The 23113-nt window shown below is 40.1% G+C and overlaps 1 protein-coding gene across 1 annotated transcript in view; it reads left to right on the plus strand.

The window, feature by feature from the left end:
- The window catches only part of stk32a (serine/threonine kinase 32A), a 93718-nt gene that overhangs the window by 20856 nt on the left and 49749 nt on the right, over positions 1-23113 (plus strand). The window contains exon 5 of the mRNA XM_056241655.1: positions 16950-17123. Coding sequence (XP_056097630.1) covers positions 16950-17123 — 174 coding nt within the window. The remainder of the gene's footprint in view (positions 1-16949; positions 17124-23113) is intronic.

The raw sequence follows: 23113 nt of genomic DNA on the forward strand, positions 1-23113 counted from the left end.
GCGGCGCGTTCATTTAGATTAATTTATTTTTCTCATTATTACAGCTAAAATAACTTAGTAGGCGACTCCGTAATTTTTTGGTCATACAGATAAGAGTAGAGTAGCTTACATCGTTCAAAACTGTAAACTTGTATTCATATTAGGCTAACGACAAAAACAGTATATCTGTCGTCTCTGTCTCCGGGAACTGCGCGTCACAAAAATGAACCGAAAGCCACTTCAGCTCAGTCACGATAAGAAATCGGCTATGTCTAAAGCCTTTAAATGTCTAAATATTTAGGCTAATAAATGTTATCTGATTATAGGCTAATCCATATGAAAACTAGAGGAACAGAGGATCTACTCAAACATGCAATGTAAGCGCTTCCCAATGAGAAAATGACAAGGGTGAAAATCTCGCTCTAATTAAATGTAGGCTAAATCGCCCTGAATTAAAATGTAAAAACAGATCAAATAATGTATTTGTCGAAATGTTGCGATATTGTTTCATTTAAGTTCATAATTGTTCTATAAATGTTATTTAATTTAGCAGCATTACCACGAAGCACCGTGTTTCGATATTTATTTGAATAATACAAAATCAAATAAAAACTTAATTCACAAATTGCATGCCTGGTTGTAAGGATTCAAAGATCCCTGTAGACTTTAATATTGAGTTGAACATTTTGTTCATGACAACAAATTAACAAGCGTTTTTTCAGATTATATTTAGTTTTGCTTGGAAAAAGCTGCCCCAAACCAGTTTTATTTCATCAATTATTGAAATAATGAAATATTTAGTAATAAACTTTTATGACAGAAATATCACTAGGCTACATGTAATTCCATTTAATTCCTTCATTATCAACACTGTCTAGAATAGCGATTTAAGTGTGAATTGCGACTTCTCTTTGTGTTAAGTCAGCCTCAGACTCCGATAGCCTGTGGGGGGTTGGAGGGACAGTTGCTGGACAAAGGTGTTAATGTTCCTCTTTCATATGGAGAGTGTCGGATAGCCAGCCTGATGAGCAGGCAAAATTATTGTAAGGATAAATCTGTGTCCAAATGTAGGCCCCATATTTTATTAAATTATAAATATTGTAGTTTATTTATTGTAGCCTATTTAAAGTTTTTTTTTCACACAAAATTTCAATTGAAGTTATTGTACGGGGAATTCAACAAGGCATGCTGTGTCTTTGAAGCAACAATTAAAGGCTAAATAATTTTTTCGTGATTTGTATGGCTGACACGCAGCGACATATACAGTAGTATTATCAGAGCAAGGGAGACTAAATAAACTTGTTAAAAAGAGATCCAGCGCGAGAGAGGCAAAGAGAAACGCATGTTTTTAATTTAAATATGTTTCTTTGGACAATTTTCGTTTTGTACTGTTTTAATTGTTTAATTTAGCTGTAATTTCTTTGGCAATACGAATTTAAAATGTCGTAAGAATAAGATTAGCCTAGTGTTTCTTATTTTGCATCGCAAAAGAAATAAACTCTAAACCGATGCAACCCTGTTTTAAATAAAAAAAAAACTGTCCCGACACTTTATTTAAACCTTGAAATGTTCGAACTTGGTTTCAAACTTAAGTAATTTTTGTGTTCTTTTACATTACACAATAATTTAGCAGACTAAAGACGAGCTTCTTCTTTTTCATTTTCTGATGCAATCGGCTGACAATCTTCCTTCATCAGTTTTTGTCGTTTGTGCAGCGGCTGCGGTTCTACAGGAATGTAGCAAATTTATGTTGTAATGATAATTAAACAAAACTCTTGACTTTAAATAAGTAAACAGTTATAAACAGTTACCTATTTAAGCATCAAGGTGGTAAAATATAAACGCTGTAGGACAACATCGGTTAACAACATGTATGCTACATTGAGATTCGATCTCGGGTCGATTGAAGCTTCTCGAAGCTCGTGTTGATGCGTTGATCACTGAGCTACCGTCTGTACGCTGAAAAAGTTGTAAAGCCTCATTCATGTAGCCTAAATGTTTTTATTGCAATGTTTTATGTTGAAATGTTTTCATTATTTATTCAATTACATTTCAGTAGCCTAATTTCAGTATTGTGATTATGAATTATTTTAACTACATTTCACTTGTTGAATTCTTCTGCTACCAGCTTTCAATCGCTCTGAATCAGCGCGGTGCGGCAGCAGATTACGCATTAGAGAGAATAAACCGGAATAAACGAACACTTTTCAGAGTCTATGATTGTAGCGCCTCTTAGCGGTAAAAGGCAGCAAATACACCACACATTTTACCGCCGGTGGAACGCCTGATGTGGGCATTGTCCATAGACAGTAAAAGAAATGGACAGAGCGATCTCATTGGAGCTCAGTTGAGACAGTTGAAGCCCACTTTTAGCGATTTTTGAGAACTTCCGTTCCTGACGCGCAGACTCAAACCGACTCAAACTAAGCTTGATGACGTGAGCAACCTGTCTGACAGACGTTAATCTTCTAGTAGCTGTGCGTGAAAACTGCCAACGTTAATCTTGTAGAGACGTGGAACTTGAGCAAAGAGTTCTTTGGCGTGAGTGAGCAGGAGTAAGTATTCCGTTGCTTTTATGGACTCATTATCTATGGGCTTCTCCCTTGACGGGACGTCCCCCCGATCGCCTGCGAGCTTCTCCTCCTGTCTGTACGGTACTTTCTGTACAGCGCGACAGAGAGTCGAGTGGTTATGACGCAATCGTTAGCCTATTTTTACTAAATCTGTTTCTACGGGGCCATAGTGTAACATAGAAGGTAATGGAGCCCTTTATACATTGTCGTGTTTCTTTAGAAATAAATAATGGACAAATGGAGTCTTTAAACGCCTCAGATGTAAAGTTATTCGCTGTCAAAGTGACGCAAAAATGAATGGGAGTCAATGGAAATGCTAACGCAAGTGAAGTTCTGCTACAACATGGCAGCACCCGGCCGGCTTCAACTTCGGGTCGATGGATTACCCCCTTGGCATTGTCATGGCTTGCCTCGACATTTGCGTTTGAATAGCGCGCGTCCTCCGTGGGCGTGTCAGATTAACGCGTAATGAAGTGTAATGAGCTGGGGAAAAAAATACTGACAGCACTCTCTTTTCATACAGATTGCATAAACTGAGAATATTTGTTTTTTATATAAATTACTTCATTTAAAAGAAGAGAATTTAAGCTTCATAAAGAAAAACCTCTCGTGCCTGTGTGACAAGTAATCGCGGAGTTACAGTTAATCTTAGGACGCGTTTCAGAATGGACTTCACTGACAGAGAGAACGCAGAACTCGCATCATGTTTGTTTTTCTTTATTTGGTGAAAAGCACAACACTTTGTTTTTATTGTGAGTATCCACAAAAAAAATTGAAACTTAACAGGATCTAATGATGTACAACACTTATATGTAAGATCAAAATTAACCGAGTATTTTGAGTCTCTTTTACACTGATAAGAAAAAAAGCGAGACAATCGCGCCGGCGCGATAGCCGACCCCAGGGGGTTAAAAGATTAACGTGGGCGTCAGCTATAAAAAGGTGATCCAAAAACACTCCATTTTTTTTGTTTTTATTAAAAAAAGCCCAAAATCCATTCACTCGTAGATGCCATAGTAATTTACGTCTCAATGCATTCTGGGTAGTGACGTGTAAAGGTTGTAGCCGGTTGTAGCCTAGCAGTTGTAGCAGCTTCGTATTATTGTTTTTCCAACGTACCGGCTAGCTAGCTAAATTTTGACAGTAGCGAGATGAACACGTCTGCCGTTCAGCCTTTTCAGTTTGAACCCGAGCACACTGTAGGCTTAAATCAGGAGAATAACGAGAACGTCAGTTTACATGGTGGATGCATGGCTGGCTAGGGAGAAGAGTCCGTAGAGTCATTCCATCATGTGCAGTTAACAAAATCAACGTAATTGTAAGATTGAAAATGTACATGAGGTAGATGAACAGTGTTGACTTTGTTCAGTGTAAGGGGGGAGAGGGTATTTCTGTGCGTTCAACATAGTGACTGCTTGGGGAAAATAAAGCAAACGACGGCGGTAGATGACTTATTCAATTATTTATACCGATAGTACGATCGTCTGATCTATACTTAGCCTACTCTGGACAGCTGCTGACAAAAAGTGGAGCTCTTTACAGCAAACGCTGTCGTTCTCGCTTGGCATTGGAAAGCAGTTGCCGCACAGACACCATCTGTTTTGCCCCACTCTCGCTTCCTCAACTCTCTGATAATCTTCATTTTCATGTAACTCTTGAGTAGGCCTATCGTCTTCCGCGTTATTCTCCTGATTTAAGCCGGTGCACTCGGGTTCAAACTGAAAAGGCTGAACGGCAGACATCTCGCTACTGTAAAAACATGTACGTTGGAAAAACAATAAACAAAGCTACTACCCAGAATGCATTGAGACGTAAATAACTATGGCTGCCTACGAGTGAACGGATTTTCGGCTTTTTTAATAAAAACAAAAACATTTGGAGTGTTTTTGTATCACCTTTTTATAGCTGACGCCCACGTTAATCTTATTAGGCCAACATGCCGCACTAGTCAGGGTTCCTTTTAAATACATTCGTATTGAAACCTTTGACTCATCTTCATCTTTGGACTTTTATAACTGTGACAGAATAACTGATCACAAAATGGATTATGCAGCTGAATTTGCTGCGTTGGCCAGGAGAGGCCAAAATTGGTTGGACAACACCCTTCAATTCTGCCACCTTGCCGTTCGTTCACCGTTTGGTGATGAAACCATCAAATCTCTGTATTGAATCGGGGGAAACTACGAACATCAAGTAGACCTCTCAGACATGCAAGAACGCAGCTGGAGGGATGTGAGGGGGGTCTCAGCAGATGGAGTGCCAGTGCCTGCTGCGATGAAGCTGCCAATGCCATGAGAAGCGGATGTGCCCACCATCGCACCGGAGCCTGAGCCCCTTACGTCTGACCTGGCGTGCGAGCTGGCCACCGAGTCCATGACAGAGGAAATACTACTGGAGTTTGAGGGAATGGAAGAGTTCCCCGTCCACAACCTCACCGCAGTGAGTGCGTCATGGACTGGGAGACTGATATGTTGGTCCCTCCCTCTTCTACCACCACCTCTAGTTCCAGCCCTGTCTTCGTCAACTCCTGTCAACCCCATTGTTCATCCCTCACCTCACTGCGTTGGGGATTCACCTGGGGCATCCCATGAGCCATCCTCAACCGGACTGGGGGATTCCCTGGCTCTGCCTCCGGGTACTGTCCCCGCTACTCCACCTCGGCCCATCGCCTTAACTTCTCCGCCTCCATTCCTCCCTCCCTCAGCTCCTCTGTCGACCCGCACCTCACCAGGTCGAACATGAACAAAAGACTTATAGGTTTGGAATGACATGAGTAATTAATGACAGAATGACGGAACTCATGTATGAATGAGTTCCGTCCTAAAAACACTAATGAGATCATGTTGCATTTAGAATCAACTAAAAATATTATGACACACGTCTTGTTTTCTTTATCAAACTCAATGGAGCATGCTGGAGCACAACGCATCATCCTCATCAGTATGTGATGCATGAATGACTAAATTGCAAATGACTAAATCAATACCAGTGCTTTTTTTAATTAAAAATTAAATAAAACGTAAAAATGTCCTGCAGCGAAGAAGAGAAAACAGCTCTCTCTAAATAATAGTCCTGCCGCATGGGGCGTTAAATGTGATAAGAATGCCTGGGGAATGGTAATGTGCTTGGCAGCCGTTTTAAAGAAGGTGAGTATTGTGCATGTTCCCCTGCAGTGCTGCAGATGAATGTGAGTTCTACTGGACCGAAAGAGGCACTCAAGGTCAGATGTGAGAGACTTCAAGCCACTGTACTCTCTCTCTCTCTCTCTCTCTCTCTCTCTCTCTCTCTCTCTCTCTCTCTCTCTCTCTCTCTCTCTCCTCTCTCCCTCTCTGTCTCTGTTTGTGTAACAATTAATAGATAAGTATTATAACTGTGGTTATGATTATTCATGAGACCATATAATGTATTATAAGGTGCATTGCAATGCACAATTTGTGGATTATAATACGTTTATAATGCATAATATATAAAGGCTTTAAAGGGATACTCCACCCAAAAATGAAAATTCTGTCATCATTTACTCACCCTCAAGTTGTTGCAAACCTGTATGAGTTTATTTCTTCTGCTGAACACAAAGGAAGATATTTTGAAGAACGATTGGAACCAAACAGTTGTTTGGCACCACTGACTTCCATAGTAGAAAAAAAAAATACTATGGAAGTCAATGGTGCCAAAGTTCCAGTCGTTCTTCAAAATATCTTCCTTTGTGTTCAGCAGAAGAAAGAAACTCATACAGGTTTGCAACAACTTGAGGGTGAGTAAATGATGACAGAATTTTCATTTTTGGGTGGAGTATCCCTTTAAGTAAAGTGTTAGCACAAAATTAATCTCAGTTTAGTCAAAAAAAAAATTGACAAATATAAAATAATTAAACATCAGTCTGTTCTCAAATTATATACAGTAGTATTCTACAGTAGTAAAACAAAACAAGTATTTCAAAATATGAGATTAAAATAATGTGTAAAGCACTCATTTCTCAAAAGTGACATTGTGGAACAGTGACACCAGCAGATCAAGTTTCAGAGAGAGGCAGCTCATTGTGTTCTCACTGAGGTCATAAAGCGTGCATGTGAGGGGGGTAATGGCAAAGTGCAGATCACATGAGAGAAGGCTGTAACTGGCTGATCACCCCATCAATGTGACCTTTGGTGCTACGTTTGAATCATTAAGAAAAATAACACATTTCCTGGGTAAAAACCCCATAGTTAAGAGTTATGCAGGTTGAAGAAGCAATATTAAAGTGTCCCTATTAAGCTTTTTCGATTATTACCTTTCATGCAGTGTGTAATATAGCTGTCTCTGAATGTAAACGGTCTGCGAAGTTGTAAAGTCGAAAGTGCACGATAAACACAAAGTTCTGTCATGAAACTCTAGATGGCACACGCTAATAGGTCCTTAACTCAACCTGCTTGCAATCACATCGTTGTCTTTAGGGTACAGCTGATTGGTTCCTGCCATTTCAGTAGCCAATGAGCTTGCGTACTCAACCTTCAAATACTTTGTTAGCATTTGCCTTAGCAGTGCAGCGCGCTTTCAGAAACCCTCCTCCTTCTCCAGCTCTACCTGTATAGATCTGCTACGGGTAATTCATGTACGCTGTATTGTACAGCAGCAGCATGTCTTGCCCACAGCAGCGTGTTGTGTATGTATTTGCAGGAGCAAATCTCTGTACTTGCTCTGAAGAAGTAGCAATAAAAGCAGCAGCAAAAACCAACAGCAGCAGCAGCATAGCAGATCTATTCTGCCTAGACCAAACATATCAACATTGTCATATCCATTAGCATGCCAAACACTCATGACAGAAATAAAGTTATTGGGTCTCATTCATGAAACATTCGTAAATATGCGAGTGATTTGCGCGTAAAGAGACCTTCCCGAAAACTCTTCTCCTGATTCACAAATACTTCGTAAACGTCAGATGTGATAGTGAAATGTGTGTGTTAATGAATTCCAATCAGTCGTAAATAGATTGCGCGTGCACGTTCATTCTCAATTACCATAAATCCCGCCCATTAAATCCGACTGACAACTATATATGGGCATCATATTTTGACATGAATGCGAATGAAAAAAAAAATTCTCAGATGCAGAAATTGAACTATTAGCAGAAGTTCATTAAAAACGCCACATTTTATTTTCAAGCGTACATAGTGGCGTATCGGGTCCTAAAGAAAAGGAAGCTTGGCAGCATTACAGATGCAGTTAATGGAGTTTCATCTGTTAATCGAACATTCCCAGAAGTGAGAAGAAAATGATTCGACATTAAGCTTGAGAGCAAAAAACGAATTAGTTCACTTCGGAAAAATAGTATTCAAACTGGAGAAGGACCACCATCGCAGATGCTATTACCGGCTCTCATGATAAGAAAAACCGTATGCAATTACTATATATAATATTTTTTCAAAATGCTGTGCAAATATGTACCCGTTTAAGGTGAATTAAAATGCAGCCTTAGTTATTAATGAGCAAAACGTTCGGGTGTTAAACTCACTATTTACGCGTGGCCGGGAGCAGGTGTAGATTTCTTGTGTACCAACTAACATTTGGAAAATACGAAAATTCAAAATTCATTAAAATTTTAATGAATCCGAAAATTTACGGCAGAACCACTTTACACACGATTCACACAAAAATTCGTTCTGCTCGTGTTTCATGAATGAGACCCAATGTCTCCCAAAAGAAAGAATCGACTCTGAACCGACTAAACGTGTCGTCAGGAATTCCAGTCTCATTGCATAATCCCTGCCTATAGTCTTCATTGGCTGCCCTCAAACAACTTGACCCGCCCTCAAACCAAACGCTGTAGCTGGTTCGTTGTGTACATGTCGAGAAGACATTTTTTTTTGCTCTGCAACAGCAAATTCTCTTTTGTAAACACTTCCAAAGAATGAGGATGTAAATAGTCGGTGGTTAAAACTACCACAGCGATACAACAGCAGTATAACCTTTTTACGATTGCTTCTCAAATCTCTGAGGTCTACATGGGGTTTACAAAACGCTTATTAAAGATGGGTTTTCTTAGACCAACTTGTTCCTCAGAATCACAACCTGAAAGTATGATTAATTATTGATGTATATATATTCTACCAAGTGTTCAAAATTTGTGTTTTATGTTCTCCGGCTAACTCACGTTATTACTGTCTTACTGAAATACTTCTGCTAATCAGCTGTGGACCCACTTACCTAAAATTGTGTCCATTAAGGCAGATTGTCTGCTGTTCTTACTACTTTGAGTAATGATAAAGGATGGAGCAAGATTTGTTTTACAAACTTTAATGTTGCATAAGCCATTCACGTTAGCGCTCTGCTAATGTATGTGCTGTTATTGAAACAGTTAATGATACAGTTCCCACATGTGCACTGCAATAAATTAGAAATATACGTATGGGTTTGTTGATGGACATGCACTTGTTAATGCTGATGGTGAGGAATTACAGTTGCAACGTCTCATAATGTACCTCAAACTGAGTAGCTTATCACTGAGAAACACTGAGTCCTGCTCGAGTCGTCCTTGCGATGGAGGTTTGGATTAAATAACTACTGGAAGTTCTTCCAATGTTTCGGACACCATCGGACTTGCGCTCGGATTGATATGGTAAAATCGACGTCATCGTTTCTGTCTTTACAGTCTGTACAATCTCTGAGCTTTAGGAAGCCTCCGGAGCTAAAGTTCAGTTATGTTAATGGGAATTTAGCTTCAGACAAGCGCTGTAAGCGTTAGACCAATCACAACAGACTGAGCAGAGAAGGCTCTTGGAAAGGAGGGATTTAGAGAGACTGATTCACCTGGGAATCATTGAAAAATCTGCGGATGTGCAATGTATAATATGAGAAAATGAATGTGTTTTTTGACCTTTGATGCATGTAAACCTGTTGTAGGAGACCACAGGAACCTTTAAAATAGCATAATAGGGGCACTTTAAAAGTATTTGTTGTGCTGTCTTTACAAATGTTGTAATAATTCTAATAAGAATCAGCAGAAAATAATGAGCATTACAAAGAAAACCCACAAAACGAATGAATGCCTTTTCGCGTAAACAGTGCTTGATTGTCAAAATGCAATACACAAATATATATATTATAATATATTAAGTGTTTTTAACTACTATGTACTAACATTTAAATGAATGATTTGATACAGGGCACTAATTTTGTACATGCATCTTTTTACATTGTACTTATTTATTTATTCATTTATTTTAACTGCATGCAATTACAGCTGTAATAGATTTCGGTAATTACAACTGTAATTACACTGTTGACCTTCCCTTACACCTTAACCAAGCCTTAACCTTACCATACCACTAAACAAGTGTTTTGCAATACAACATGAACACAATAAGTACAGAGTATTTAACTATTAATATTATTATTATGTAAGTACATAGTAGTTAAATATACCTAATATAAAGTCGGACCCATTTTCTTTATGCAAAATTAAAAATTATATATTATGTTTGGGTCAAATTACTGCCCAGACAGGTTTTCATAACATTGTCACCCAACTGTATGGGTTATTATAATATGTTGTGGTCAGATGAAACCAAGATCTATTCTCCAAACCACAAAACATCCAGGTTGGATGGACAGTGCATCACAGGGCTTGAAACTAAGATATCTTGATAAATATATTGCTTACACCAGACACGTTTGCAGTAAAATATTTGGCAGTAGACAATTACTTTAAATACTTACAGTATCTGTGCAGTATTCAGATATAGCAGTGGTCCTTGCATTGCAAGCCTAATTACTTTTAAATGAGATGTAGACAGGCTTCACTCTTTGATGGCCAACTGAGTCTACAACCTTTTTTATATTTAAAGAGGAGAGCTCTCACCCTACCTCGTGTCTCACACCGAGTGTGTTTCCCCTTCTGCTTGTGAACGTGCATGGGTCTGTGGCGAAAGTTGAATTCTCCTCTCCTGATGTCTGAATGTCTGACCTTCTAAAACAAAAAGATAATAGCATTTAGACTATAGTTTTCACATTCAAAAGCCATTGTACTTTAATGGGCGTATTACGAATAATGTCGTACTATGCTATTAGCACTTTTAAACTGGTTTTGATGAACTGCTGTAAAGATAACTACATAATTTTGGCTTGTGTTTAGCAATTTTAGTTTTCGTTAAAGAGCCCCCCAAACGCACTCAACGTGAATCAATCTTTTGCCACCATTGTGCTTGTACAGGAAGTATACATTGACCGAAGAAGGCTCACACCTTATGCTTTCTCAGCACCATGGTGTAATTTGGTCCCTCTTTGACAAGGGCCGCTGAGCAGGCATTGCGAACTGACAAATAAAGCCTGTCAATCAAAGTGCAGTTTAAAATCAATGTGACACATATCATGGTGACATCTTAAGCACATTTTCATGCCATGCCTTTTTCCTTGTCATTAGTAATTTATCAGATGTGTTCTTTTGCAGCAGTGTGGGATCTCAGTGAAGCCCTGAAATACAAATCAAGCAGCCTCAAAGGGTCATTAGACAGCTATAAAGAATGAAAAATGAATGCCCCACAAAATCTGACAATGCCAAAGTGAAATACTTTTGTGCATATTTTGCCAGGCTAACATGAAAATGCTTATGAAGTACACAAAAGCTGTTTAATTTCGCCCTCTGTTGGGTTTCAAATGCAGGATTATTATCATAAACTAAAAACCATTGAAAATAATATATATTAATTACATAAAAAAAGAAACATTCATTAAACTTATTTTATTTCAGCCAACATTTCTCATTTTCATTTAGTTTAAGCTAAACTATAAATAATTACAACCAGATTTACTAACCAGGGCAAATCAGCGCGAGACCGCAATCCAATAAAAGTTCTACGGGTGATCTACTGACTCATTTACATTAGGCCTGTTCGACTTCATACAGCACTGATAGAACCCACTACATTGGTATTTAAATAGTATAGGCTTTATTCTTGTACAAACAGACGCTGTATTTAGCAATACAGTATTAAATGGAAACGTAATTGAAAGTCTGTGTATTTGACAAATATTGCATTTATTTCACTTCAGCTGTGGTAATGTATGGAAACACAGTGCGAGCGTCACTACGGGAAGCAGAACGTGTCCGACTTCACGTCTCCTTTTTCAACTCCTCCCGCCTATCGGTTACATATCGGTCGATCGGTTACATCCAGCCGCAGCCAATGTCCAACACACCTATTATGAGCAAAGCAATCTATCAATCTACAAAATAGCGTAGGGTCGCAAACAAGCAAAGCCGATGAAAAACAGGTGCGGGTGATCTACTAACAACAGGCACGCAAATGAAATTTAAGAACGTAGCTTGGCAAATGATATGTTCGGATAACATCTTCCTCTGGCATTCCACATAAATTAACATGAGTGGAGACATTTCTCTTCTTTCTACCACTCGCTCTCTGTTCTCTGTGGTTTATCCTCCTCGCAGAAACTTTCGCAGCCATGTCAAGCACAAAATGGGTTAAGACATGCTTTTTTGGGTGTTAAATAATTTCACAGAGAGCAGTAAACTGACTAAAGCCAACTTAGGACTGTAACTCACCCTGCTCTCTCTCTGCTATGGTTTCTCAAATTGTGTGGCTTGTCGATTTTCTAAAAATACAATAGGACAAACAGTAATCTTTTTTTGACTGGTGAATGATGAAACGGGAAAAACAATCCTATAGGACAGAGCCATAACTATACACCAGAATATCATAGAGACTTGCCACACAGGACACCAAAGCACCCACTTAACAACCTGCTAAAAACAACCACATCATAGCAATGTCCTAAAAACCAGCCACAGCACCTTCAGAAAAATCTAACAGTAAGTGCCTCATGAATTTTGATCTTGACCAGCAATGCTCTAATTTCTTCTGTCTAAAATAACATTACTGCATCTTTAATATTTTAGAAGATTACAATGTAGAGTCTCCTTGGAAATGATGAGATGTCCCCATCCAAATGAGCATGTTCAGTATAGCATGTTCACTTAGATGACTCATACAAGTTTCACACAGACATTAAGCAATAATATGAGAACATCTGAAGATGGCCAGATTGTTGTTATCTCGCTTAAAAACCCTCAGGCTGTGTTGTATTTGTGTCCACACTGAGACTACTCAGATGAGTTTAAGGCAGATAGTTGCTGAGTTCAATCTCTTCTGCTCCTGCTTTACTTCATGCATTGAGAACTTTCACTTTCAAACCGAGGATGTCTGCAGTCCCTCATGAATATTAAAAGGAAAGTTCACCCAAAAATGATCTGTCATCATTTACTCAACCTCAAGTTGTTCTAAACCTGTCTGAATTTCTTTCTTCTGCTGAACACAAAAGGAGTTGTTGGTGTGGATGGAAATGCGGTGAGATGGGAAGAACTCCTCGTCTAAGTACGGATGTACCCACCCCAAGTCTTTTGGCAACCGTGAGCGGATCTGTAAACTTGTCCCGTAGGAACATCCATACCCTCACTGTATCCCCCTCATGGAAACAAACTTAGCATCTGTGTACTTTTACATTTTGTGTTGCAGTTGCGTTACCCTTCACGAACAGTCGTGTCAGTTGGCTGGAGCACAGGAGCAGATGGCAAAATAGACAGCCTTGTGCACATTTACCAGCCATAGAGAAGCTGATTGGGTGAAGGACCAGTCTCAGCATGTGCAAGAAATCAGTTACCACAGATGTTTCTGGATGGCCGTTTAGACAGTGTGTTGAGACACATGGTTGAACCTCTCTACAACACCATTAGCTGCCACGTAGAGAGGAACGAAGGTGACGAATATTCCTTCCTTACAGAAAAACAGCAAAAGCAGCAGATGTAAACTGAACACTGTTATCTGTAACTACACTCAATGGAAGACTGAAGACTAATGACAGAAGCGAAACCACAGAATCTGTAGTGACAGTGTGAGTAAAGGAGACCTTAGGCCATTTGCAGTAATAGTCAGTTAAGGTTATAGCAAACCTACAGTATAGTGGGATGCAGCAGTGTCAAATGGCCCGACTATATCCACAGCCACTTTCTGCCATGGTCCATCTGGCAGCAGCTCTGGCTGGAGAAGAGCAGGTGTGACTTGACAGTTTTGTCATTGAGCAGACACACGTGGCACACATCAGTACCCTGACCACCAATAGAGTTCACAAAGGCATTGTTTGGTTCTCACCTCTCCCTGATGTCCATCATCTGCTATGGAGACCAGCACAGATCAAAGAGAAGCAGGTACAATCAGCTGTGAGCCTCGGAAGACGAAGTTGTCCTTAACAGACGGTCCAAGTCACAGTTTATAGTATTACAACAACTCAACGTCCAACAATTAGAAATCTGTGTACAAAGTGTGGTTAATCACCTGGATGATGCGATGGCGGCCATATTGCGCCAGAACGCCCAACACACACCAGCTCATTGGTGGAGAGGAGTCCGAGTGATCAGTATATGGGGATGATTAGGAGGCCATGATGGACAGAGCCAAATGTGCAAATTTGGCCAGGATGCCAAGGTTACACCCCTACTCTTTGTCAAAGGACATCCATCCACATGCAGCATCAACATTAGCAGCAGACAGAGAATTAGAGGCGTCAGGTAGAAAAGCAACACTCAACATCATCAACAGGAGCTTGAGCAACAGCATTATCTGCAGGAGAAGCAGGGAAGGGCAAACGTGACAGATAACCAGCAAGGGCATTCTGAGTCCGGACGGTCCTCATGCGGCAGCACTTGGTAGTAAGCATTAGTCAGGTCAATGATATGGAAAAGATGGAAAAGAGTCCAAGATCACTGCTTTATCTGGCTCTCTGAGGTCAACGCATATCCTAATTTTACCTGACTTGTTCTGCATAACAATTGGTAACACCCATTCAGAGGCATCGATGCGTTCTATCACTCCATCTTCTTGCAAGTGATTTAATTCCTCTGACACAGCACTCCAAACAGAGAGTGGCAGACGACATAGTTTTTGGCTCACAGGTGTGACGGCTTCATTCAGCTTTATGTGATGCATAAAGTTTTTAGCACATCCAAACTCAGTTGACTCAGCAATATAGAACTAAAAGACCGCCATAGGAGAAGCAGGCAGGATTGTTTTCAATCCTCACATTCAGTGCAGACATTAGTCCCTCCCCATGAGTCCCTTTATATGAATAACGTGGTATAAATCAAGACAATTTATTTAATTGTATAAATAAAGAACGTAGCAGGAACTGAGTGGTCATGTAGGAAAGCGTTCGCAGGCAAACATCCAACCACTGGAGTTTGGGCTTTTGATTATGTCACAAGCCTGGCTGTGGGTTGCAACAGCACAACATTACTGGTTATTGGTCATGAGCATGTCAAAGTGAATGGGGCATTGCAAAGCGATCAAATGTGCTAAAATGGACGCTTCAATACAACATTTGCATGCACCTATTCAGAAAGACAAATGTTCCGGTTTATGATGTTTCTGCTCAAATTGTTGTGGTGCATCATGTCAAAAAATGCGGCCAGTGCAAAACGCATTCACTTTAGACAGTGTTAGCCTTCTCAATTGCTTACTCGTGACACATAGCAGCACAGCTAAATGTATTCCTAATATGTTGGAAATTTTATTGTAGGAAGTCTACTTTTACATACTGAGACATGCTTTCACAAGCACCTGTAAGAGCTGTGTTTAAGATGTTTGAGTTGGGGAGGCACGGTGCGAAGGGAGCGTTTTCAAAATATGATGAGTGTTTGCTGATTTATATATGTCAGTCACTGAATGATTGATTGATGGGTAACTAACTTTACACAACATGAGGCTTGTGATATGGCACCCTACTATTACACCACAGCCAGCCTGAACTGCTGGAACACACAAGGCGGGTCATCAGTCTTGTCATTCTCTTTTGACCTCTCTCATTAACAAGGCCTTTTCAGGCACAGAACTGTCGCTCACTGGGTGTTTTTTTGTTTAGTTTTGTGCATTCAGTGTAAGCTCAAGACTGTTTACGGTGCATTAAAATCCCAGATCAGCTGTTTCTGAGATTCTCAAACCACCTTGTCTGACTGCCACCAACAATCACTCCACAGTCAAAGTCACTTCGATCACATTTCTGCCCAAGAAGGATCGGGTTGCTGCCACATGATTGGTTTAGTAGATATTGGCATTAAAGGGTAACTAAACCCCTGGTCAGAGCCTGACTCCACCCACTGGCAATATTTGAAAAATGCTGGAAAAGTGGGCGGAGCCCAGCGGAGATAGAGGGGATGAACGGATACTCTATCCTGATCGTTTTCAATACTCGCAATTCCAACTCCTGACTCGCTACAGTGGTTTTGACGAAACAAGATGGTTTTTATACTGCCATGGGCGTGGTAGCTCGTACCAAGGGCGTGGTGAGCTGAAACCTGCTTACGTCAGCTCTCACCGCTACCGTCACGAACTACCGCAAACATCCAATAGGAAAATTCAACTGCAGTAGCCACCGTTCAACCTGAAGAGGGCAGCACTCAGACGTTTTTACACCATATATTGTAGAATTAAAACACTTTATACCCAAATGTCAAAAGATTTACTTGAATCAATGAACAGCTCTAATAAAGCCCCAGTCTTACAGATCATTAATTAAAAAAAGTTGGTTTAGTGTTTAGTTACCCTTTAACAAGCATGTGTATAAGTATACCAGCTGCACTTTATTTTACATGCACTTACATTATTCCGAATTTAATAAACTGAAAACCGACACAGAAAATAAGGTGTGTTTAATAATCAACTAATTCATCAAATTAATTTAATAATCGACCAAAACTGATTTGTATATAAACATTTAAATTGCACATAAGGCAGTTTTTACATCAACATTTGAATTATATAAATGTTTATACTCCAATTTATTATGCATATTTAAACATGAATAAATATTTAAACAATGGCTGTAATACAATCTTGTTCATCATGTTTATATTATACTATATATATGTTTATATCAATTCACTGCCCTCCTCGCTGCCGCTTGAACTGAGATGATACACCGATTTCTGTGACCATCGAATTCTGTGACCGTAGTAGGCGCACTTGTCACAGTATTCGGTGTAACAGCGGCTATAGCGATCTGTCATGTGTCAAAATCTATTGTTTGAATTTCGTGATGAAATTGACAAATTTTGAAAGCTCAGACTGTTTCATATCCAAAGTTACTGAGCACAAAGCATATTGTGATAACACATATTATTTTGTGAAGTTTTGTTCAAAATACAAATTGGTATTGTCAACCCAGTAGACAATACAGTCAAAACACTGCATTGAAGAAGCACTTCATTAAATGTCACCACTTTGGTCAATGATTTCAGTCCTTCAAAATTGTTTCTGCCAAAACCAAAAATTCATTTTCGGCCGCATATTTGGACTTCAAAATTAAAATCTGGATTTCAAAGATAACAACACTGTCATGATTTGTCTAATGCAGGTACTCATTTCAAGACGAAGAGGACATGTTCATGGTAGTTGACCTGCTGCTGGGAGGAGATCTACGTTACCATCTACAACAGAATGTGCACTTTACAGAGAGCACTGTGAAGCACTACGTGTGTGAAATCACCCTGGCTTTGCACTATCTGCGCAACAAACACATCATCCACAGGTAATGACTGCATAAAGGTTTTGCACATCCAGTAAAACACACACACACACAAACAGGCAAAATGGTAGATATTAGTCAGATGCTGATACTGTTCTGTACGTTGCCTTGTGTGGCCTAATTTGCTTATACTGACAATAGAGCTGTTGAGTGAATATTGCGACATAAATTACACACCGTCATGCCTCATTAAGGAGTTTTGAAGCAGCTGTGTTTTTTTAAATCACATAAGTTGCCTTCAAGTTGTTGAATAGTACTGTAGTATGTATTGTAGTAGTAGAGTTTGTGGCAGTTCTTTCAACTCTTTAAGGTGTTTAAAAATAGTGACAAATGTGAGGCCTGGCTTTTACGTTTTTGTTTGGATGCTTTTAAGTGTGTAACATTTTACAGAACCCATGCTTTAATTTTAGCCTGACATTTGAAATAATAGTCTCTATTATAAAATCTCTGTATATATATAGCTTTTATGGCTTATATTGTAGCGTGTTGTGTTTTCGCAATCTAAGATGTTTGACGCAGATACAACATGCAAGGAGTCTTTAATTAACCAGGAAAATACACAGGGGAAATACACACTAAACTACAACGATAACTGACAAAGGACATAACCACAGGTAGTATAAATACACTGAGAACTAAATGAGTCAGCTGGGGATAACCGGTAACTATCGAAACAAACAAGTACATAATCAGAAACCAAGGGAACCTAAACTAAACAGAGCAGGGAAAAAGGAACTAAGGGGAACAAAACAAAATATAAAAATAAGAGTCTATAACCGTGACAGTATAGTCTCCCCTCCCAGAAGTTGCATCCTCGCGGCGTAACTGATAATCCTGTGGAGGGAGGGGGCTTTGGAGGAGGGCGCTGAACTGGTAATGGACAGGGATCAGGAGGAGCCAGTAGAGCGAAACACCACGGCGGAGATGACTGTGGGAGGAGCCAGGGTGGAGCTTTGGCTTAAAGTCGAGCCAGAACCTGGAGACTGACTGACGGAGGTTGAGACAAAAGTGATGGAGACCCAGGCGGAGCTGAGAGGCCAACAGGTCATGGCAACATCCACGGCCCGGAAGCCCAAGGTGGAGCCGCTGCTGGCTCACGGGGGCCGAGGCTGAGACGGAGGCTCGGCAGACCGTGGTGAAGGAGGGAGTGAGGATGACGGGGAAGCCGAAGGGAAGAAGGAGCCTGGTGGAGCCGAAGGGGTGGAGGGATATAATCAGAAACCAAGGAAACCGAAACTTATCAGAGCAGGGAAACAGGAACTAAGGGAAACAAAACAGAATATCTAAATAAGAGTCTATAACCGTGACACGTATAATGAGATTATGGAGCTCACACTTAAGGAGGGAAAAAAACACCTACGTTTTATTCAGAGGCCCAAACTGAGAAAAAATATGCAATTTGGTGCAGTTGTGAATACTTATATGGCCAAATAATATCTTTTTAACAGCATGCCTACTTACATAAAGTGCATATAAACATCAGCTGTCACTGTAAATCTCCCAAAAATATGTCTTATTGTCAGTCAGATGATATTTAAATGCTTAGTTTTATGATCCTAGCTCAAACCTATAATGCAATGTGGTGCAATCATACTGAATCAACACTAACTTTCCTGGTTGGCGTCAGTGTTGTAGACCCCATTTGCACAGTGATGTTGTGGTCAACTGACAGGTCTGCAGGAATTACAAGGAGCTCCATCTTTGCAAGGATGAGATGTAGATGACACTCCTTCATCCAGGCAGAAATGTCTGAAAGGCAGGCATAGATACAAGCTAAAACAGTATGATCATCAGGTTGAAATGACAGATTAAGCTGCATGTCATCTGCATAGCAGTGGTAGGAGAAGCCATGTGCCTATTACCTTTTCTAGTGAAGTTGTGTAAATCATGAAGAGCGAGCACTGAACCTAGAGGCACCCCAGTGATCAGCTGGTGTGAGGCAGATACCCCTCCTCTCCATGAGACCTTGAAATATCTACCTGTGAGGGAAGACTGAAGCCACTAAAGTACTGCACCTGTGATGCATAAGTTAGACAGGAGGATCTGGTGGTTTACAGTGTTAAAGGCATCTGACAGGTCTAGTAGAATAAGGAGAGCTGATCTGGAGTTCACTCTTGCCAGCCATATAGTTTCAGCAATGGTCAGCAGGGCAGTCTCCATGAAGAGTCCAGTTTTGATGCCAGATTGGTTGTCATCTAGTAGGTTGTTCTGTAGTTGTCAACTGCTGTATGATTGGGTGTTGGCTTTTTGAGCTGTGGGGTTACCTGGGCCTGTTGAAATGAGGTGGGAAAGTTGCCAGTAGTTAGGGATGTGTTGAGAATGTCAGAGCGGATAGCGATGTTGGTGAGATCTCCTGTAGAAGGTGGGAGGAGATTGGGTCTGAGGAACAGGTTGTAGGATGGCTGGAACAGAGAACTTTGGAGAACTTGTTCTCTGAGAGGGGAGAGAAGGAAGAGAAGAGTCAAATGTGTGTGGGTGGAGGTTGGTTGTGGATAAGTGGTACAGAGAACTAATTGCTGATGGTTGCCACCTTATTGGTCAAATATCTGGCAAAGTCATCAGTCAGGGAAGAGGTGGAGGAGGGGGACAGTGTAGAGAGGAGAATGTTGTGAAAAGTTCCCATTTGTCTGAGGTGTTGCTGATTTTGTTTTGTGAGTAAGTGACAGAAACACAAGAGGAGGTAGGATTGAATGATACTTCCTTAGGTTAGCTGGGTCTTAAGTCTTGAGCCCTTCTCCTCTCAGCAGCTCCGAGCTTGGTTTGATGGTCACGGAGAACATATGTGAGTCAGGGGCTGGAGGGTGACACATTTGCTAGCATGAATGTGATAAGACAGATGTTATCCAGGCATGATGTTAAGGTGGAACATAGAGGGCCCTATCTTACACCCAGCGCAATGCAGCGCCAGGCACGACGCAAGTGTTTTTTGCTAGTTTCAGCCCGACGCAGTTATCATTTTCACGTCCTCGGCCACGTTGTTTAAATAGCAAATGCATTTGCTTACATTTAAACGCCCATGGGCTGCTGGTCTGAAGGCGCATTGTTGACGTGTTGCTATTTTGAGACAACTGAAATAGACTGCGCCTTTGACCAACTGAAACCTGGTCTAAAGTCAATATCTCAATATTTTTTTGTTATTTAAAGAGCGCGTTTGTAATGTCGCCTATAGGCGGGTACACAACGTCCATACACTTTGTCCCGTAGATGGCCTGCTTGCTCACTTTAACCTCGTGTACGAGCAGATCTGTTTCCTCGCTAGAGAAGCGTTCAGTTTTTCCGCTTGCAAATTCCGCCATGTAAATAGCGAATCCGCTATGGCGCGAGCACAACTGTCTTTTAAAGGGAATGAGATGAGACTCTGATTGGTTTATTGCACGTTACGCCCAAAACACACCCATTACTCATTAAGAGAATAGGGACAACCCTTCTAGACCATGCGCCGAGTGCGCCGACCATTTTTCCAGTCGTTAAACTAGCAAAAGTGGATTCGGACACGCCCTAAGTGCACTTGCGCCGTGCGTTTAAGACCATGCGCTTAGATCGTTAAAATAGGGCCTGTCTATAGTGTCTGTTGCTTCTTTGAAATCCAGAGAAGATAAGTGGTTAGTGGCAGGAAAGGGTGCAGAGACCACAGAGGAAAAGTGTGTAGGAAATAGAGAATTCAGTGGCAAAGGAGGATTCAGTGGTGAGCATGAAGGCAGAGTGACAGAGAACTGGAGAAAGAAGTGGTCAGAAAGATATAGTGGAGTAAGAAAATGATTATCAATCGTACTGTTGCATGTGAAGATGAGATCTAGCTCTTCGCCTGCTTTGTGTATCTCAGCGGTGCGCTGGTCGAACAAGGCTAGAAGAGTAAGGAAATCATTTGCTTGAGGTTTGTCTAGGTGGATGTTGAAGTCACCAAGAACTACCAGCGGCGTGCCATCTTCCGGAAAAGAAGACAGTAGCACATCCAGCTCTTCAAGAAAGTTGCCTAGTTGACCTGGCGGGTGGTAGATGACAATAAGATAAAGTTTGGCAGGATTAGTAACAGTGATATCATAATATTCAAAAGAAGTATAATTAGGGAGAAGAGAGATGAGAGAATTTCCAGCTGTCGGAAATGAGCAGACCTGTCCCCCCGTGGGAGAAAGTGAAGTCAGTGGAGAGGGCTAAAGGAGTGGCAGGGTTCTCTGCTGAGATCTATGTTTCAGTCAGAGCCAAAACATTCAGTTTTGACTGACAGGCAAAAGCAGAAATGAAGTCAGCTTTGTTGACAGCCGATTGACATTTCCACAGCCCGACGGAGAGGGAAACAGGCTGGTGGCAAGGGGACGTATAGGTATCTTGGAGTGTACTTCTGTATGCTGAGGTGCTTGTACTTCTGTCTGCCATGGACAACAGAGATGAACAAATGAGTATTACTAGGGAATATGAAAGTAAAAAAGGGGATACTTAGTTCAGCGTGCAATGCCTTGTCAATGTCGTTCGCTCAGTGGACTCGTGCAGGTAGACTGGCAGGTCTTTTCCTGAGCTCTTTCTTTACATCTATTTCTTGACATACTATATATATATATATACTCAACAGTATATATATATAATCAGAATATTCACAATATAGCAACTCCTCTTGTACTTCGTTACCTACAGTAAGTTTAGCCCACTAACTAATCATCTTTTTTTACAGTATAATTTAATACAGTATATCAGTATATCTTATAATATAGGGCTTGACATAAAGGACTGCCCAATGCCAGTGCATTAATACAGTGAAGACCATGCAATGTTATTTTAATCTTATTATTCATTATTATTGTATTTATTGGTGGTATTGATTGTGATTTGTTTATTTGTTCTTGTTTTATTACTGACTGTTGCCTTTAATAATCTTTGAAATGTATACTAGTTTGGCTGGTAGTTTTTGTTGTGGTATCAAAATTGGAATTGTGGAATATCAATGGTATCTAAAATGTTGGTGTCATATCCTTATTTATTTAGAAAACAGGGGTACTGGGTCAAAACCTACGAAAACAATCAACGTTTTATTTTATGTATTACTTTTTTTGTGGTGGGGCAGGCAAAAATGTATACCACTAGACTAGACTAACCAGGCCAGTAGAAAAAAAATCCTTAGCTTTGAGCTCTGTAATACTAGAAACAACACAAGTGTTTATCACCCTCAAGTGCATTTCCGTCCCTATAATGGAAGATCTCCCCTGAGACGGCATCCCCTGTTCCGCCTGGGCTACAGAGATGAAAACAATACACCCTGTTTTTTTTTTTTTTTTTTTTTTTTTTTTTTTTTTTTTTTTTGCTTAGAGCTACTTGAATTATTAACACTGGAGTGCTGTTCAATCAACAGCATCTTAAGAGACAAGGCTCTTCAAATCAGGATGTGGGGGAAGGATAAGAAAGACCAAAATTATTACTAACAAATCCATTCTAATTTGTACTATTTAGATGGGATTAGTTTTCTAAACCGATGTTTGCATTACATTTAGGACTGTAGGAAGACTGTCAATCACCCTAAACCCAATAAAATAATGAATACTTACAAACTAGTTAAATTATATACTTATTACATATACAGGTATATTTAAATTACATATACTACAGTTCAAAAGTTTGAAATCTTTTATTTTACGTTTTTGAAAGTAGTCTTGGTAACACTTTACAAAAATGTTTAATTTGTTCAAATGAGCTAACTACATTATTTAACATGAACCAGTCTCTCTTGAATGCCTACTTTAAGAATGAGAAAGAGAACGTCTCATACAGCGTGAACAAAATTAAATCTCTTTCATGTTTTCTTGCACCTAAACGGACAAATTCCTACAAATTTATCTCAAAATGCCTGCTTTTGTGAGTACAAGTATACATGGTCAGTTATGGCTTAAGTAATCGGTAGAGAAAGAGTGCATGTGTATCATTATTGGATCCCTGCATTAGTCTTAAAGTGACAGCAGCCTAATATTCCTGCGGATGTCTGTGTTTTTAATGTTAATCAAACTACA

The sequence above is a fragment of the Rhinichthys klamathensis genome, unplaced genomic scaffold (genome assembly GCF_029890125.1).
Source record: "Rhinichthys klamathensis goyatoka isolate OS25496 unplaced genomic scaffold, OSU_Roscu_1.1 h1tg000658l_1, whole genome shotgun sequence".
NCBI classification, from domain to species: Eukaryota; Metazoa; Chordata; class Actinopteri; order Cypriniformes; family Leuciscidae; genus Rhinichthys; species Rhinichthys klamathensis.